The sequence below is a fragment of the Lissotriton helveticus genome, chromosome 9 (assembly GCF_964261635.1).
Source record: "Lissotriton helveticus chromosome 9, aLisHel1.1, whole genome shotgun sequence".
NCBI lineage: Eukaryota > Metazoa > Chordata > Amphibia > Caudata > Salamandridae > Lissotriton > Lissotriton helveticus.
In genome coordinates, this window is record NC_136070.1 from 1,043,477,213 (window position 1) to 1,043,491,305 (window position 14,093).

General features: G+C 43.8%; 1 protein-coding gene across 3 annotated transcripts in view; it reads left to right on the forward strand.

The window, feature by feature from the left end:
- The first annotated feature begins 7,780 nt into the window (after positions 1-7,780).
- OGN (osteoglycin) overlaps positions 7,781-14,093 on the forward strand; it is a 52,793-nt gene continuing 46,480 nt past the window's right edge. Inside the window, exons 1-2 of one of the 3 annotated variants that reach the window (XM_078661393.1) lie at positions 7,781-7,964; positions 8,612-8,882. In XM_078661393.1, the coding sequence (XP_078517519.1) occupies positions 8,706-8,882 (177 nt within the window). In that variant the 5' untranslated portion in view covers positions 7,781-7,964; positions 8,612-8,705. The other 2 variants (XM_078661395.1, XM_078661394.1) reach the window with 2 other exon arrangements.

Sequence of the window (14,093 nt, forward strand, 5' to 3'; positions counted from 1 at the left end):
TACACAGACTCAGTGGTGCTTATCTAACTCCTTTATTAACACGTCTGCCCGGCTCCCCGTCCCTACTCTAACCGCCCCCTTCCTGTCCTGTCCCCTCCTCTTCCCCTCTGCCCACCTACTCCGCCCACTCAACTACTGGACTGCTAACTTTATTACACAGGTGAGCAGGGCTAGGGTTTTGTATATTGTTGTTGCTTGAGGCAGGTGCAAGGCGGTTGGCAGCTAAACTGGCATGCTTCTAGATTAAGATTATTGTTATGAACATTGATGAATCAGGACAGTGGGGGGGCACTAAAGTCACAAATGGATGAAACAAGAACTAGAGAGTTAAGATTTAGAATATTTAAGAGTTAAGAGACGTAGGTTAAAATGTTAACGGAATTAAAGGTCAACTATTCAATGACAGAGTAGAAGGTACATATTTGCAAGATAATGATATAAGGGGGGGGCGGGACTCTTAGGGATAGCGGCGTAAGTGACCGTAGGTGACTTTTTGTATAATGAGGTTTAGTTTTGTAATGTGAAGGCCTAGATTTATGTTGTGATGTACTTTTATCTTTTTACAATCAGAGACTCTCTTTGGGATCTTAAACAATCAGTGTCAACTGGCTGTCAGAGACAACATTGTACACATCACTGAGTGGACTACATTTCAGAATTAGATGGATATTTTGTCAATCTTAGTAGACTGTTTTTCATTGGATGTTTTCCCTCTCTATTCTGTGTTTGTCCCGCACCCTTGTTTTTAATTGCATAGGATCTATTCTTCCACTGCTGAAGTTAAGGAACATCTTTTTAGGTCTCGCCTGAGACAGCGAATGGCTGTCTCTTCAAGACATTTAGTAAGTGGCTTTTAAAAGTGCCACCAGAGGCTTTTCCTGGCCTGAAGCTTGCGTTCATGAGCGCGTGCACACGCGCAGCCGCCATCTGTCTTACCTCCGCCTGGCCATCATTGCTCATAAAGCACAGTGCTCTCCCAAGCCCTCGCTCTGCCCCTTCCCCACCTCCTCGGCTGCTACAAAGGGTTTCATTAATAATCCATTTCCCTGTCTACAGACCGAAAAAAGATATGTTCATGCCATGACTTGATTTCAGTCTAAACACTGACTTTCAATAAATGCTAAAAGAATGTGGAACTCTTCATTAATAGGTGGCCACTGGAGAGAGATCGGAGGTATCTCGTGATACAAAAATAAAACTTTCTTATGACTGACTGTAGGCACATTTGGCTGTTAATAAGGAAGCAGTGCTTAATCACCCAAATGTCTATATCTCGATTCAATGCCACCTTTGACACACAAGCTCCCCTTTTGAAAACACTAAGCTGGAATGCGCAGGCCTCCGATCAAAGATACATTTACCAGAGTGCAACTTTTTAAAAGTAGCTATGATATTGTATGCTCAAGGAAACTTGGACCTTCAGCCTATGATGCTTGACGAATTTCAGTGCTTCAGTGTGTCAGCTTTGCCATCTCGGTCTCGCTGTGCTTCTAGAGGTTTAGCTGTCTGGTTAAATTTACTAACTCGTGGCTGTGCTGTGTCCCTGGTGACCTTTACCGTGGACTTCCAGGTTGTGCATTTTATGGGGGATTTAAGGTTGTATGTATGTATGTATCGCATACTTTTATAGCGCGAACTGTCACCCAAAGGGTATCCTGGCGCTTTGACTCTACCTAGCTTCACGCAATCACAAAATTAGACTGCCCTGGGAAAAAAGTAAGACTTCAGCCCTTTTTCAAAGGAGGAGAGTTCCTTCAGGCTCCTCAAAAACAGGGGAAGAGAATTCCAAAGCTTGGCAGCAGTGAAGCCAAAGGAACGGCCGCCCATCCGAATCCTCTGAATCCTAGGGACTGTCACCAAGCAGGCAGAGGAGGACCGTAGAGGTCTGGCTGCTGAATACCATGAGAAGAGATCTTGCAGCGCAACAGGCCCCTGTCTGTGAAGAGCACTAAAGACTATGCAAGACGCCTTAAAACAGATACGCTGATGGACAGGTAACGAGTGAAGGTCTTTTAGCGCCAAAGAAGAAGAGGCCGAGCGCATCCGAGAAAGAGCCAGCTTAGCTGCCATATTCTGTATGCGCTGCAACTTACTAATCAAGGTGCAGGGGGCACCCAGAAGTAGTGCGTTGCAGTAATCAAGCCTGCTAAGAATGATACTACGCACTACTTCCGGTCTAGCAGGTGCCGGAAGCATGGGAAGGATCTTACGCAATGTACGAAGCAGCATCATACATGTGGCAATTGTCTTATTTACAAAGGGGTCCAGCTGTAAATTTGGGCCAAACGTGACGCCCAAGTTGCGAGCAGCATCCGCTGCCTCAACGGTGCCCATAGACGAGGCTGCCAAAAAACGGTCGGCAGGGGGCGGGGGGTTCGGTCCAAAGAGCAATACAGCACCTCAGTTTTAGATCCATTGAACTGGAGGGTGTTACATCTCAACCAGTCCGCTGTAGCTGTCATGCAGCGATGAAAAGTCAGACGGCGTCTCTGCCTTCCAAGGAGAATATAAGCTGTGTGTCGTCGGCGTAATTAATTACCGAGATGCCAAAAGATTTAATCAGCCTAATCAGAGGATGGAGGTACAGGTTGAATACAATAGGGCTGATTGCCCACCCCTGAGGCACACCTTGCCCTACCTTTCTGATGGCAGATCTGAAAGGCGGCAGAGCCACCACCTGGTGCCTGGTATAGAGGTAAGAGACTAGCCAATCCCGGGCCAAGCCTGCTACTCCAATCTCTTCCAATCTGCTAATTAGTGTGGCATGGTTGACCGTATCGAACGCGGCCGACATGTCGATCAGCACTAAGAATGCTGCCCGACCCGTGTCGACCCGCGAACGAAGATCGTTCAGGGCAACCACCAACGCGGATTCCGTGCCGTGAGCAGGCCGGAAGCCGAACTGAGCCACATCCAGGCAGATATTAGTCTCTAAGAAACTGGACAGAGATTTGGTGACAAATTTCTCTAAGATCTTAACGGGGAAAGGGAGCAGCGAGATTGGCCTATAGTTCGCAACACAAGCGGGATCCAGCGTAGCCTTCTTCAGAAGGGGGGAGACCACCGCTAATTTCCAGCTTTCAGGAACCATGGCAGTGCTAAAGGACTGGCAACAGATGGAATAAAGAGGGGGAAAAAGTTTGTCATGGAACAGCTTCCAGAACTTATGGGGCAGCGGGTCCAGCGGAGAGCCTGAAGACACACCGTTGGCCAGAATACAGAAATCCTCATAAGAAGGAAGGGAGAAGCTGTCCAGCAGCGAATGCCCTGTGGCTTCCCAGTGAGCCCCTAGGGTAGACAAAGTGCCTGATCTATTGAGGGCTGAGAACAAGGAGTGCATGGGTCAGAGAGGCCACTCAAAATGGTGGAGATCTTGTCCTCAAATGCGAATGCCAAGGAGTCACATAAGGTCTGAGAGGCTTAGATATTATTAGTGGCACAGGCCGGGTGAGAAAGATCATTAACAATTTTGAACAGGGTCTGTGATTTGTTAGCTGCCTGAGCCAGCATATCCTCAAGATACTTGGCTTTGGTGCACTTAATCTGTGCTTTGTAGCCCAAGAGCAGCTGTTTAAAAAGGGCTCTGTCTGGCTCTAAATAATGCTTCCTCCAAGTTCTTTCTGCCTGTCTACAACGCAGTTTGGACTGGAGGAGGTCATTGGAATACCATGGAGTGGCGTACTTAGACCTAACCCTCGCTTTCCGCAGTGGAACCACTTTATCCAAGGATTCTGTGATCTGTTGACAAAGGCTCAGGCAGCTCTCCTCCACATCTCCCCCCAAGGTGAAACCACCCGGTAGTAAAGTTGGTAGCGTAGAGTTTTTCAAAAGTCTAGCCCACTGCCTACTAAGTTTGGTGTTGCCAGAGCTGCAATCTCTGGAAACATCGGCTGGGAGATGTAGAGAAAAAAGGATAAGGGCATGGTCAGTCGGCACTGAGTAATTATATCCCTAATCTCAACCTGGGTATCATCCACAAAGACCAAATCTAGGGTATGACCCTTCAAGTGAGTTTGGGAGAGCACCAACTGCTGAAGATGAATATTATTGCAGGCCTGGAAAAGATCTCTATAGGCTGTATCTGAGGGCCCATTTAGCCAAAGATTAAAATCTCCCAGAACTATTAGCCTGGCATGTGTGTTGGAGAGATCGTAGATAAGATCTACCGAATCGAGTGAGGCTGTCAAGGCACTCCGGGTGGTCTATAACACAGCAGGCCAGAATACAGAACTCCCTTCTGGCCATTTAGAGAAAAGCCCAAAAGTTCAAAACCCTGGACATCTTTAACCTCAAGCTGGGATATGGCTAGTGATTCCCTGAAAATGAACCCCACCCCTCCTCCTCTACCCCCCACACGAGGGTTGTGCCTGATCTTATAGCCCAAAGGGCAAGCCAGTCCAAGTTCTACCTCGCTATCGGCTCTAGTCCAGGTCTCCGTGGGAAATAACACATCCAGATCCTGGGATTCAATTAGAAGTGCAATTTCCACGTGATGTTTACAAAGGGACCGGATGTTGAGCAAGCCACAAAACAGCACCCTAGAGCAGCTGGTGGTTGCTAACAAATGGCTGCCCATACTAGAGCGCTGGCCTACCTGAACAAGCTCTTCCCTAGAGTAGGCCAGTCGAGTAAGGGTAGTAGAGGCAGCATGGCTGGTGCTGGTCGCGACCTGTGCGCGAACGGGCGCAAACGGGCTTGCCTCTGGCGCGCCTCCGGCGCGCCATCGCTGCGCTTGCTGCGCGCATGCGCTTGCTGCGCGCATGCGCTTGCTGCGCGCATGCGCTTGCTGCGCGCATGCGCTGCGCGTTTGGTTGCCCTGCATCTTAAATGCCGTTAGGCCCCGGTGTCCTACCAGGCAACCTATGGACCCGCGACCAAGATGGCGCCTGCAAATCGGCACCTTCCTGGTTCCCACACCCAAGATGGCGATCAAATCTCCGCGACGCGGTAAAAACGAGCCCTGGATCGGCCTGAATCCCGCAAAGTACGGGGTGAAAACCAATTATTGTGCAGGTAAGGTCTGAAGGATAATTATCACCCCCAGAGATGTCACAAGTAAAATAAGTGCCTGCGTTCTGAGTCAAGCAGCGCAAAAATGCTGAATGTTTTTAAAAGGAATAATAGCTCAGCAGAGTGATGGCAAAGTAGGCGTGCGCGCTGCAGGTAAGTAAAGTCTACCTGTGTCGGAGTGAGATCCTGCTTTTAAATGCTCCTCCAAGCGCGGGAGTCCTACCAGGCAACCTCTGGACCCGCGACTAAGATGGCACCTGCAAATCGGCACCTTCCAGGTTCCCACACCCAAGATGGCGGCCAAATCGCCGCGACACGGTAAAAACGAGCCCTGGATCGGCCTGAATCCCGCAAAGTACGGGGTGAAAACCAATTATTGTGCAGGTAAGGGCTACAGGATAATTATCACCCCCAGAGATGTCACAAGTAAAATAAGCGCCTGCGTTCTGAGTCAAGCAGCGCAAAAATGCAGAATGTTTTTAAAAGGAATAAAAGCTCAGCAGAGTGATGGCAAAGTAGGCGTGCGCGCTGCAGGTAAGTTGTACCTAGTTAATTTTTAAAACAGTGATTTCACCAATAATAAGTTACCTGCTCAAATATAAACAAGCAATGGCATAGCCAATAGGTCTCGCCTTTGGGACCTTATAGGTGTTTAGCCATGCAACAGTTGATGTTTTTGCACCAAGGGTATTGTGCTGCATAACTAAATACGTATAAGGTCCCAAAAGCAAGACCTATTGGCTATGCCAATGCTTGTTTTTGTTTCCCTAGCTGTTAGCACTTGAGACTGTTTGCGTTGTCCTTTATACTTTTGTTGAGAGCGCGCTTGTGTGCTTTACCTGTCCGCCCCACTTCCCCGCTCAGGCCCAAACGGTGCAATGCACATTTTAAGACATAAGTTAGCAACGATCTTGGAAATATAGCAAAGTCAATAGGTTCCTTGCAAATTCTCAAAGTGGGGCTAATTGGTTTTCCAGGGATTTTTTAATTTTATGGGGGGGCAGTTCCGCCAGCGGAGTTCACAGAGTTTTGCGTGAAGCGGTGCGGAGCGGAGTTTTATCACTTGTGTGGCTCGCCAACGTTACGTTTGCGAGAGTGAGCGAGGAAAATCATATGCTAGACCACCTCCCAGCGATATTACTCTACGTGGGCTACTGCTCACATTGAGAAACCTGCTGCTCGCTTTGAGAAAGCTGCAGCTCGAGTAGAATATCTACTAGAGCGGCAGATGAAAGCAGCACCTCCTTGCGCTGCACATGGTGCTGTTCGTGCTGATTTTACAGCGCTGTACAAACTCCTGCCGCTAAAAATCAGCACAAGCACTGGGACTTACCGCACTCTGCCGCTTGCAGAACTCCGCGGAGCGCGGCTGAGTTTTTTCGGCACTTCGCCGAGTATCGAGTTGTAGAACTCCGCAAACTCAGCCTAAGCCTCCTCCTCTGCTCTGATGTTTCAATGTTGGTGGTTTTCCAAGCGTTCACTACCACCTGAATGGTCTTTATGCAAGCTTGCCAACATTTTCAAACTGGGAGATTATGAAAAAAATTGGGGAAATGTGTTTTCACCATTAGCTTGTATTGAGGCAGAGGCAATTTTAGGTGGGAGGCAGGACACCTAAAATAAAGCCGTTTGCTTAAAAATCGGGAGCATCCCGTCTGAATCTGGTCTAGCAAGTCTGCCTATGGTAGCTGACATGGGTCTTTCAGCCTTCAGGGCTTTCTATACAAATCCTCTCTGAAAGTCGTCGTAGGGTAGGGTGACCAGGCGTCCCCGTTTTGCCAGGACGGTCCCTGTTTTTAACCAGCTGTCCCAGCAAATTTCAAGAAATTTAGCTCATGTCCCCGTTTTTAGAGAGGGTCGACTGAAAATGGTGGGAGGTGTTTTTTATGTTTTACAAAGCAGGGATACTTAGCAGTTGTTTCAAGAAAGCAATTTAATTAACAGGCAAGCTACTGGGCTTAAAAATTGCATTTTATGAATGTTCTTACTGCCTGTTCTGCAATTCTCTGCTGAGAAGCGCTCTCATCGCTTGAAGTAAAATGGCAGTCCTTCTTGTATTTTTGTGAAATGTCCCAGTTTTTGGCTTTAAAATTCTGGTCACCCTATCGTAGGGCCGTTCATTTCTTTATGCTTCGAGAAGTCCAGTTCAGGGCTAGAGAACCAGCTTGACATCTTCTGTTGTACTGCAGCTTTAAGGCTGACAACAACTGAAACTTTTGGCTACGTGAGGAAATAACACATCTCCCAGATGCAGCAATTATGGAGAAAAATTTGGACAAATAGATAAAAACGCCTGGCACAGTCGTGCAATAAAACACGGGCATATCCAAATCACGTACAACTGTGTAGTCGTAGACAAGTCGTTGCAGTTGGTTGATTATGCGTGGTTTACGTGTTGGTGTGAAGTATTTAAAAGAAAGATACGCAAATACATTATGGCCATTTTATATGTATTTTCTGGGATTGTCTTTCATTAGCAATGCATGCGAATGCATGTTTGTGTTTGTGGCTTTCTCTTTTGCCAAAGCATAGTACAGCTGTTTTGCACACAACCGACATATTAAGCACATGCCTCAGGAAAAGAAAAACTTCAAAAGGCTAATTTGAATAACTAGGATTAAGAACATGCATTACAGATGCTGAGTTCAAGCAGACCACACCACGTGACTATGGAGGTGATGTTGTCTTTCATGTACATTATAGGGAATGGCCAATTACCAGCTGCCTCCTGAGTTCTGTTCTCTGTTCTGGGATATTACTTCAGGCCCCGGGGAAGGAATGCTGGTACAGCCCCTCTCCAAGCTAAAGAAAAGTCCCTTTAACTCTGTCGAGCTCTCGGCAGAAGTCATTCTCACAGCATCCTGGAAAAAGACCATTTTGGGGTCCCTGTTGATCAGAAATTCCATTTAGCTTTTAAAAAAAAAAAGAAAGGCTAACTGGGGCCGTCTGATACGGTAGGTTATTTATTTATTTGAAATGGTGCTAATGTTTTAAAGAACGCGAGTTGGGCGACTATCAGGCAATGAACCTATGTGTTTTTTTTCTCTTGGAATAAAAAAAAATAAATCCTAATGTTATTTTTTGTGTAGAACTTTGAAGCAAAGGTTACTTTTCCTCTAAAACTCAATACACGACTAAACATAAAACTAATCAGTCCTCCGTGTGCTGTATTCTATGCCATAATATATCGTAATCCATAGCCCTACTGTATTCTCTTGGCAGTAAACCACATTTTACTTGCACGAACTGTTTAGATAAGCAGTATTTGAGCCAGGCAGTCTAGCACAAAATGAAATTTGCTCCATATGTTACAGATTATTTGGAAGAAAAAAAATAATAGACCTCTTGCATATAAATTGTTATGTAAGCTTTCTTACAACTTTCTTTTGTGCTCTACGTGGTATATCGGTTGGACAAGTACATGAATGTGCCCCACACATTCATATTCCCAAAAGTGTTGACTGAGTCACGCCTGCTTGTAATAAAACAACGCTAAGGGTTAACTTAGTGCATGCTTCGAGTGTTGTAGAACAACTTGGCAACTAGTCCTGTAGGCTCTAAATAGTGTGCTGATTAATTACACTTCTTTTTTTATTTTCAGACAAAGAGAAACGTTTCGTCGAAAGTCTACGCTTCACCGGTTGCCATTCAGCACACCGACCAGCCCAGGAAGGTACATCTGGGGGTCTGCGAACATGAAGAGCCCGCAGTCCGCGCTTTTTGTTGTGTTGATGTGCGCGCGCCTGGTGAATTTGGCACCTCCGAACCAACAGGAATCGCTCAACACCTTTGACTATGACACAGACGTTTTGGAAGGACAACTATTTAAAACAAACTTCGAAGACAAGTCACACGGAGCATTTTCAAAAAAGGTAATTTACGTTTGTTCTGTGTCCATACAATTAAGAACTCGGCTCAAGGGAACCAATTCGTGAAAAACACCCAGGGGAAACTTAATCCTATACATGTGCATTGTTCAATAATGTCTTAGATAGTCAAATACCTTGCCATGTATCCTTAAAGATCGCATGTCACACAGTATGGGCACACTTTAAAGGTATTAACCTACATAGAACATGTTCGCATATTTTCCTAAACCTACTTGTGAGTATTATATTCAATGCGCGTCTCATTCTCAGTCGAAAGGTTAAGTACATTGGAAATTTCTGGTAAAAGTTTTTTTTTATATTATACCTGTATGTCTGTTTTTCTGCAGCTTTGTATTGGACATGTCTGTGAGAACTGTAAAAACTGCTGCACTTCCCCACACTTTCTTCATCACTTACCCTTGTAACATCTGAGTGCAAGTTAGGGATTCAGAAAGGTGTGGGAATTTCTTCATCGGACACTCCCCTGGCAACGCCCTCTTTACCACCACAATGTATTTTCAAATTGTGTGTAGAATACCGATACTTTGCCCACAGCACACACAGGTCGAATATGTGTGCACAACTTGCATGACCTATTTTTAATCACCTCTATTTTATAGATATGCTTAAAGTAAAATATGGGTGCTTGCATTAAGGCTAAACTAGTTTCGTAAAAATCGTTCCACATTTACATTTTTTAAATATTAGATGAATGGAAAATGTCAGTGCTGCGCAAAATCATCCTATGGCTTCTTTTCCACAACAATCTATGTACTTTTGCTGCTCTACTCTGACTCGACCCCAAATCAACCCCAACCACCCAATCCCCTATCAATCAAATGAGGATAAAGAAGGCAGGGTGGGGGATTTAGAGCTAAAATGACCACTCCTTGAAAAACGAATGAGATGTTAGCAAGCTATAGAAGGTGGTAGGACCAGATGTAAGCATACAGAGCAAGTTGCAGAGAAAATGTGGTGAATATGAAACAAAAACCGGAACTCTACCACAATCCCATTCAAACGTTACTGGGTCCTTGTGTTTACATGCAATAGAACTGTATTCATTCCACAAAGCAAGGCAGGTATCTTATCTTTATGCCTCTGTGGCCATTAAGGCACTTGGGACTACTGAGAATGTGGTTGAGTGGGAGCACCACTATACATTGGCACTGCTCCAGCCCTGATAAACTTGAGGTTCTCTTGTGCTATTTAGAGTCGAGGGAAGTGCTGGGATTCCAATGGAGAAGCCTTAACTGGCTCCCCTGTCAGAAACATCTGACCAGCTGACCTCCCACTAAAGGGTCATAAGGTCATGGTGATGGTCGCCTGCTATAATCAGGGAGAGACACCCATCATTAGCTTTCCCTGGCTAAGACCAAAAGGCAAGGCATGGTGGTCATGGGCAAGAAAATCACCAGATCGCCTGCCTGCACAAGGAAAAAAATCCTGTGCATTGAGGCCATTGATTATTTTCTTTTCCAAAATAAACTTCCTCTGTGGCATCAAAAAGAGGACTTGCTCAGCAAAACTTCACAGCCTATTATGGAGCAGCTGAAGTGGTGGCGCCATTGAATGCAGCAAGATTCCTACCCACCTGAAGGGGATGGGCGGTTCTAAATATGATGGGCAGGCCTCCTTCGGGGGAAGTAGAGGCCATAGCCTCCACTGATATCTCAAGCCAGAGGGTCCACGGTGTTCTAAATTAATCCCCAATTGTATATCATCCTCGTAGATCTGCTGGAAACAGAAGCTGCTTGTTCAACTGCACATTGGACATTGCTGTCGCAGGGTGTATTTTAATTTCTTCATTATGTTAACTCAAAATGACTGTGAGTTTCAAACCGGTATTTAAGGAAAAATGAACGTGTGCCTTCAAGCAGATAAGCAACTGAAAATGTATTATTAATTTGTATTAAGTTACACATGGAATAACTCTTCCATCTACTGATTATGAGTCCAATTTCAAATTAATTAAATGTGATTCAGCATAAAGTGGATCCATAATTTTTACATAAAAAAAGCATGTGGGACAGCTTTAAACCTTCCACCTAACCAAGCTAGAAGTGGAATGTGTTATGGATTATATCCATGAGTTGATTCACTGTGACAGTTTGGAACATGTGAACATCCTCCTATCCCATGTCATATGGTTATTTGCCTACTTGTTCCTGGTCCATCTCTGAAGGATAGCTGGCGTGTGTGCTCTGATAAAAACTTTGTGAGGAGGTTTGAGAGATCCAGCTAGAGTAGTGAATGAATTTCAGTTGTTCTAGTCTTATAAGAAGCTCTACTCTTAGGTTTGGAGAGATAAGGACATTCCCTTCGATTGAGCTCACTCTTTGTATTTGGGTTTATATGTTCTATTGGTGTTGATCTCTTAGAGTCTGGATAGAGGCTTCTGGGTCATTTGAGTGTCCTAGCTCCTTTCTCCTTGACCACTTGCTTCCCAGTCTCATTACTGCCCATCCCATTTTATTAAACAGGCTCCTAGTGTTCTGGAAATTTTCTTTGAATCCACAGTGTCTATCTATTAAGAGGAAAAAGTTGTATGGATCATAAAAGGTACCAACATCATAAGTGATTCATTAATTGATATTCTTAAATGTGTACATATTATCAACTCAGTGAGGATGTCTGAAGAATGGTTTAGGCAAGACGAAAAGCTCAGGAATAAAAATCCCACACTGAATATTCAGGCTCAGCTATCGAGTGAACATTTGCTTTACTGGAAAGCCAAGATGGACAGTCCTAGAAAATCAAAGAAGTCTCTCCCAAAAATTTCACAAAAGCTGCCATGAATGTTCTACTTTCTATTGCATGCGGACATTCAACATTTGTCCACCAATGTGAATTTGGACTGAAACACCACTTCTACCCAAATCCTACACCATTGTTAGCCATGGAAGCATATCCTTCTAATACAGGAGCGAGCTAATACGTGTTATAGCACAGGTCCACTATGCATCTTTTTGGGGGTTTTGCCCTAAGACCCGTACACTCTGTTTGATTTCATTCCCATGTAGCTATACAACACCCATACAAATAGGAAGAATGCCACTCTACACGCTTTTTCAGTACTCAGAGAATCACAGGCGTCCTGGAATTCCCAGAGATTCACTGAGACCTAGGGAAGGGAACAATAATGGCCTTTAATGTATTTCAGCTGGCTGGTATAATCCCCTCACTCTGCCACACTCCTTGGTGAGTGCCCCTAATTGATTCTCTATCTATCAATCAACCAGACACGTCCTCTCCGCAGGACTCCTACTAACACATATCCCACGCATACACAGAACCAGAGCAGTAGGGCAGGTCTTCTCTTACATTGCTCTATGCATGGAATGACCTTCCATCATAGCCTTCTCTCTCTTTTTGAATTCCCCAAGTAGCCGAAGACTTGGTGTTTCTGTATTTGGACAAAATATTGAGTTACAAATATCAGCATACAGAAATATCAGAAACAAATAGCGCAGTACAAATATATTGTGATGCGGAAATATCATTGTCAAGTATTTCAATTTTTCAGGTAATATCGTTGTCAAGAATATCGTTGTTTTTAATATCGTTTTAAAAAATATAGTAGTAAAAAATATTGTTTTTTAATTATCTTAATGTGCTTTAGTTCATATATGAATTTTTTGTGTTATTATTGTTTGTATGATTGTTAATATTTTTAAATATAGTTTGCAATTTTAGGTGATTTATAATTCTGAATTTAATAGCTAATAGTACATTATAGTGTGTAGGGGTGTAGAGTGGAACGTTAATTAAGTAATATTCATTTAATAATTAATCATTGCTTTATTATTTATTTAATTGATTATTAATTATGAAAATTGTGTAGTAATTATATATGTTTAGGTATATATTAGGTGTGGGCTGCTGCGTTTGTAGAGGTATAGGATGGGAAGTTTATTAAGTGATAATTAATTAACAATTAATGTATTATATATTATTTAATTGATTATTAATTATGTATTGTGCAATAATTATATTTCTTATTGATATACTAGTTGCGAGATGCTGGGTTTATAGGTGTATAGGGTGGGAAGCTAAGTAATAATCAACAATTAATTATTCATTCATTATTAATTATTTAATTGATTATTAATTATGTAAATTGTGTATTAACAATATATATTAGTTATATTTTAGGTGTTGGCAATTGGGTTTGTAGTGATATAGGGTGGAAAGTTAATTAAGTAATAATGATCAAGTAGGTATTAATTATTAATTCTTTAATTGATGATTAATTATGTACATTATGTAACATTGATATATTTTAATGATATTTTAGTTGCGGTTTGCTAGATTTGTAGAGTATAGGGTGGGCATTAATTAAGTAATAATAAACACATAATTATTAATTGTTAAATTAATTAGTTAATTGATTATCAACTATGTAAATTGTGTTCTACTTATTTATTTTAGTTATATTTTAACAGTTAACAGTGGCAGCTAGATTTGAGGGGTACAGTGTGGGAAGTTAGTAAGTAATAAATTAGGGGCTCATTACGATGGCAAAACAATCGCCACAGCCGGCCCGGCGGTGGCGTTCGTTACGCCATCGGAACGAGAAATATCCCGCCATGGGTATCGCGGCGGACACAAAGTCTGTTCACCGCTTTTCCGTTGGTCGGCAATCGTTACGATTGCCGGCTGGGCGGAGCTGGGCCACTAATATGGTGGTGGTGCCTAGCAGGCACCGCCCGCCATATTAGGATGTGGGTGATTGATGGGCCTTTCCATGGCGGCGTTGGCTGGTGGGGATTGGCTTTGGGGGCCTGTTGTGGGCCCTCTGGGGGGGTACGCCCCTGTAGTTCCCTGCAGGGAAATGCTGTGCATGCCCTTTTACCATTAAGGATGGTGCTGCAGCCAGCAGCAACGTCCACAATGGTAAAAGGCCAGGATGCGCCCGCCAGTATGGCGAACGCATCCTAATTGGGCCGGTTTTGTCATTAGAGCTGTAATGACAGCGAAACACGTGTCAGGGGTTGCTTTTATTCATTTCAGGTTGGCTTGGGTGGTATTTTACCAATCCAAAGCTGTAATATTGTTCCTGGAGTGGAAAACGGCTTTTGTAATTTTACAGCTCGGCGTGGATAGCACTGTGCTAATCCTATGCTTAAAGACTTGCTGTACAAATGGCAAAAGACTTTGTCCATTTCTATCTCGGTGTGGATAGCACTGTGCTAATCCTATGCTTAAAAACTT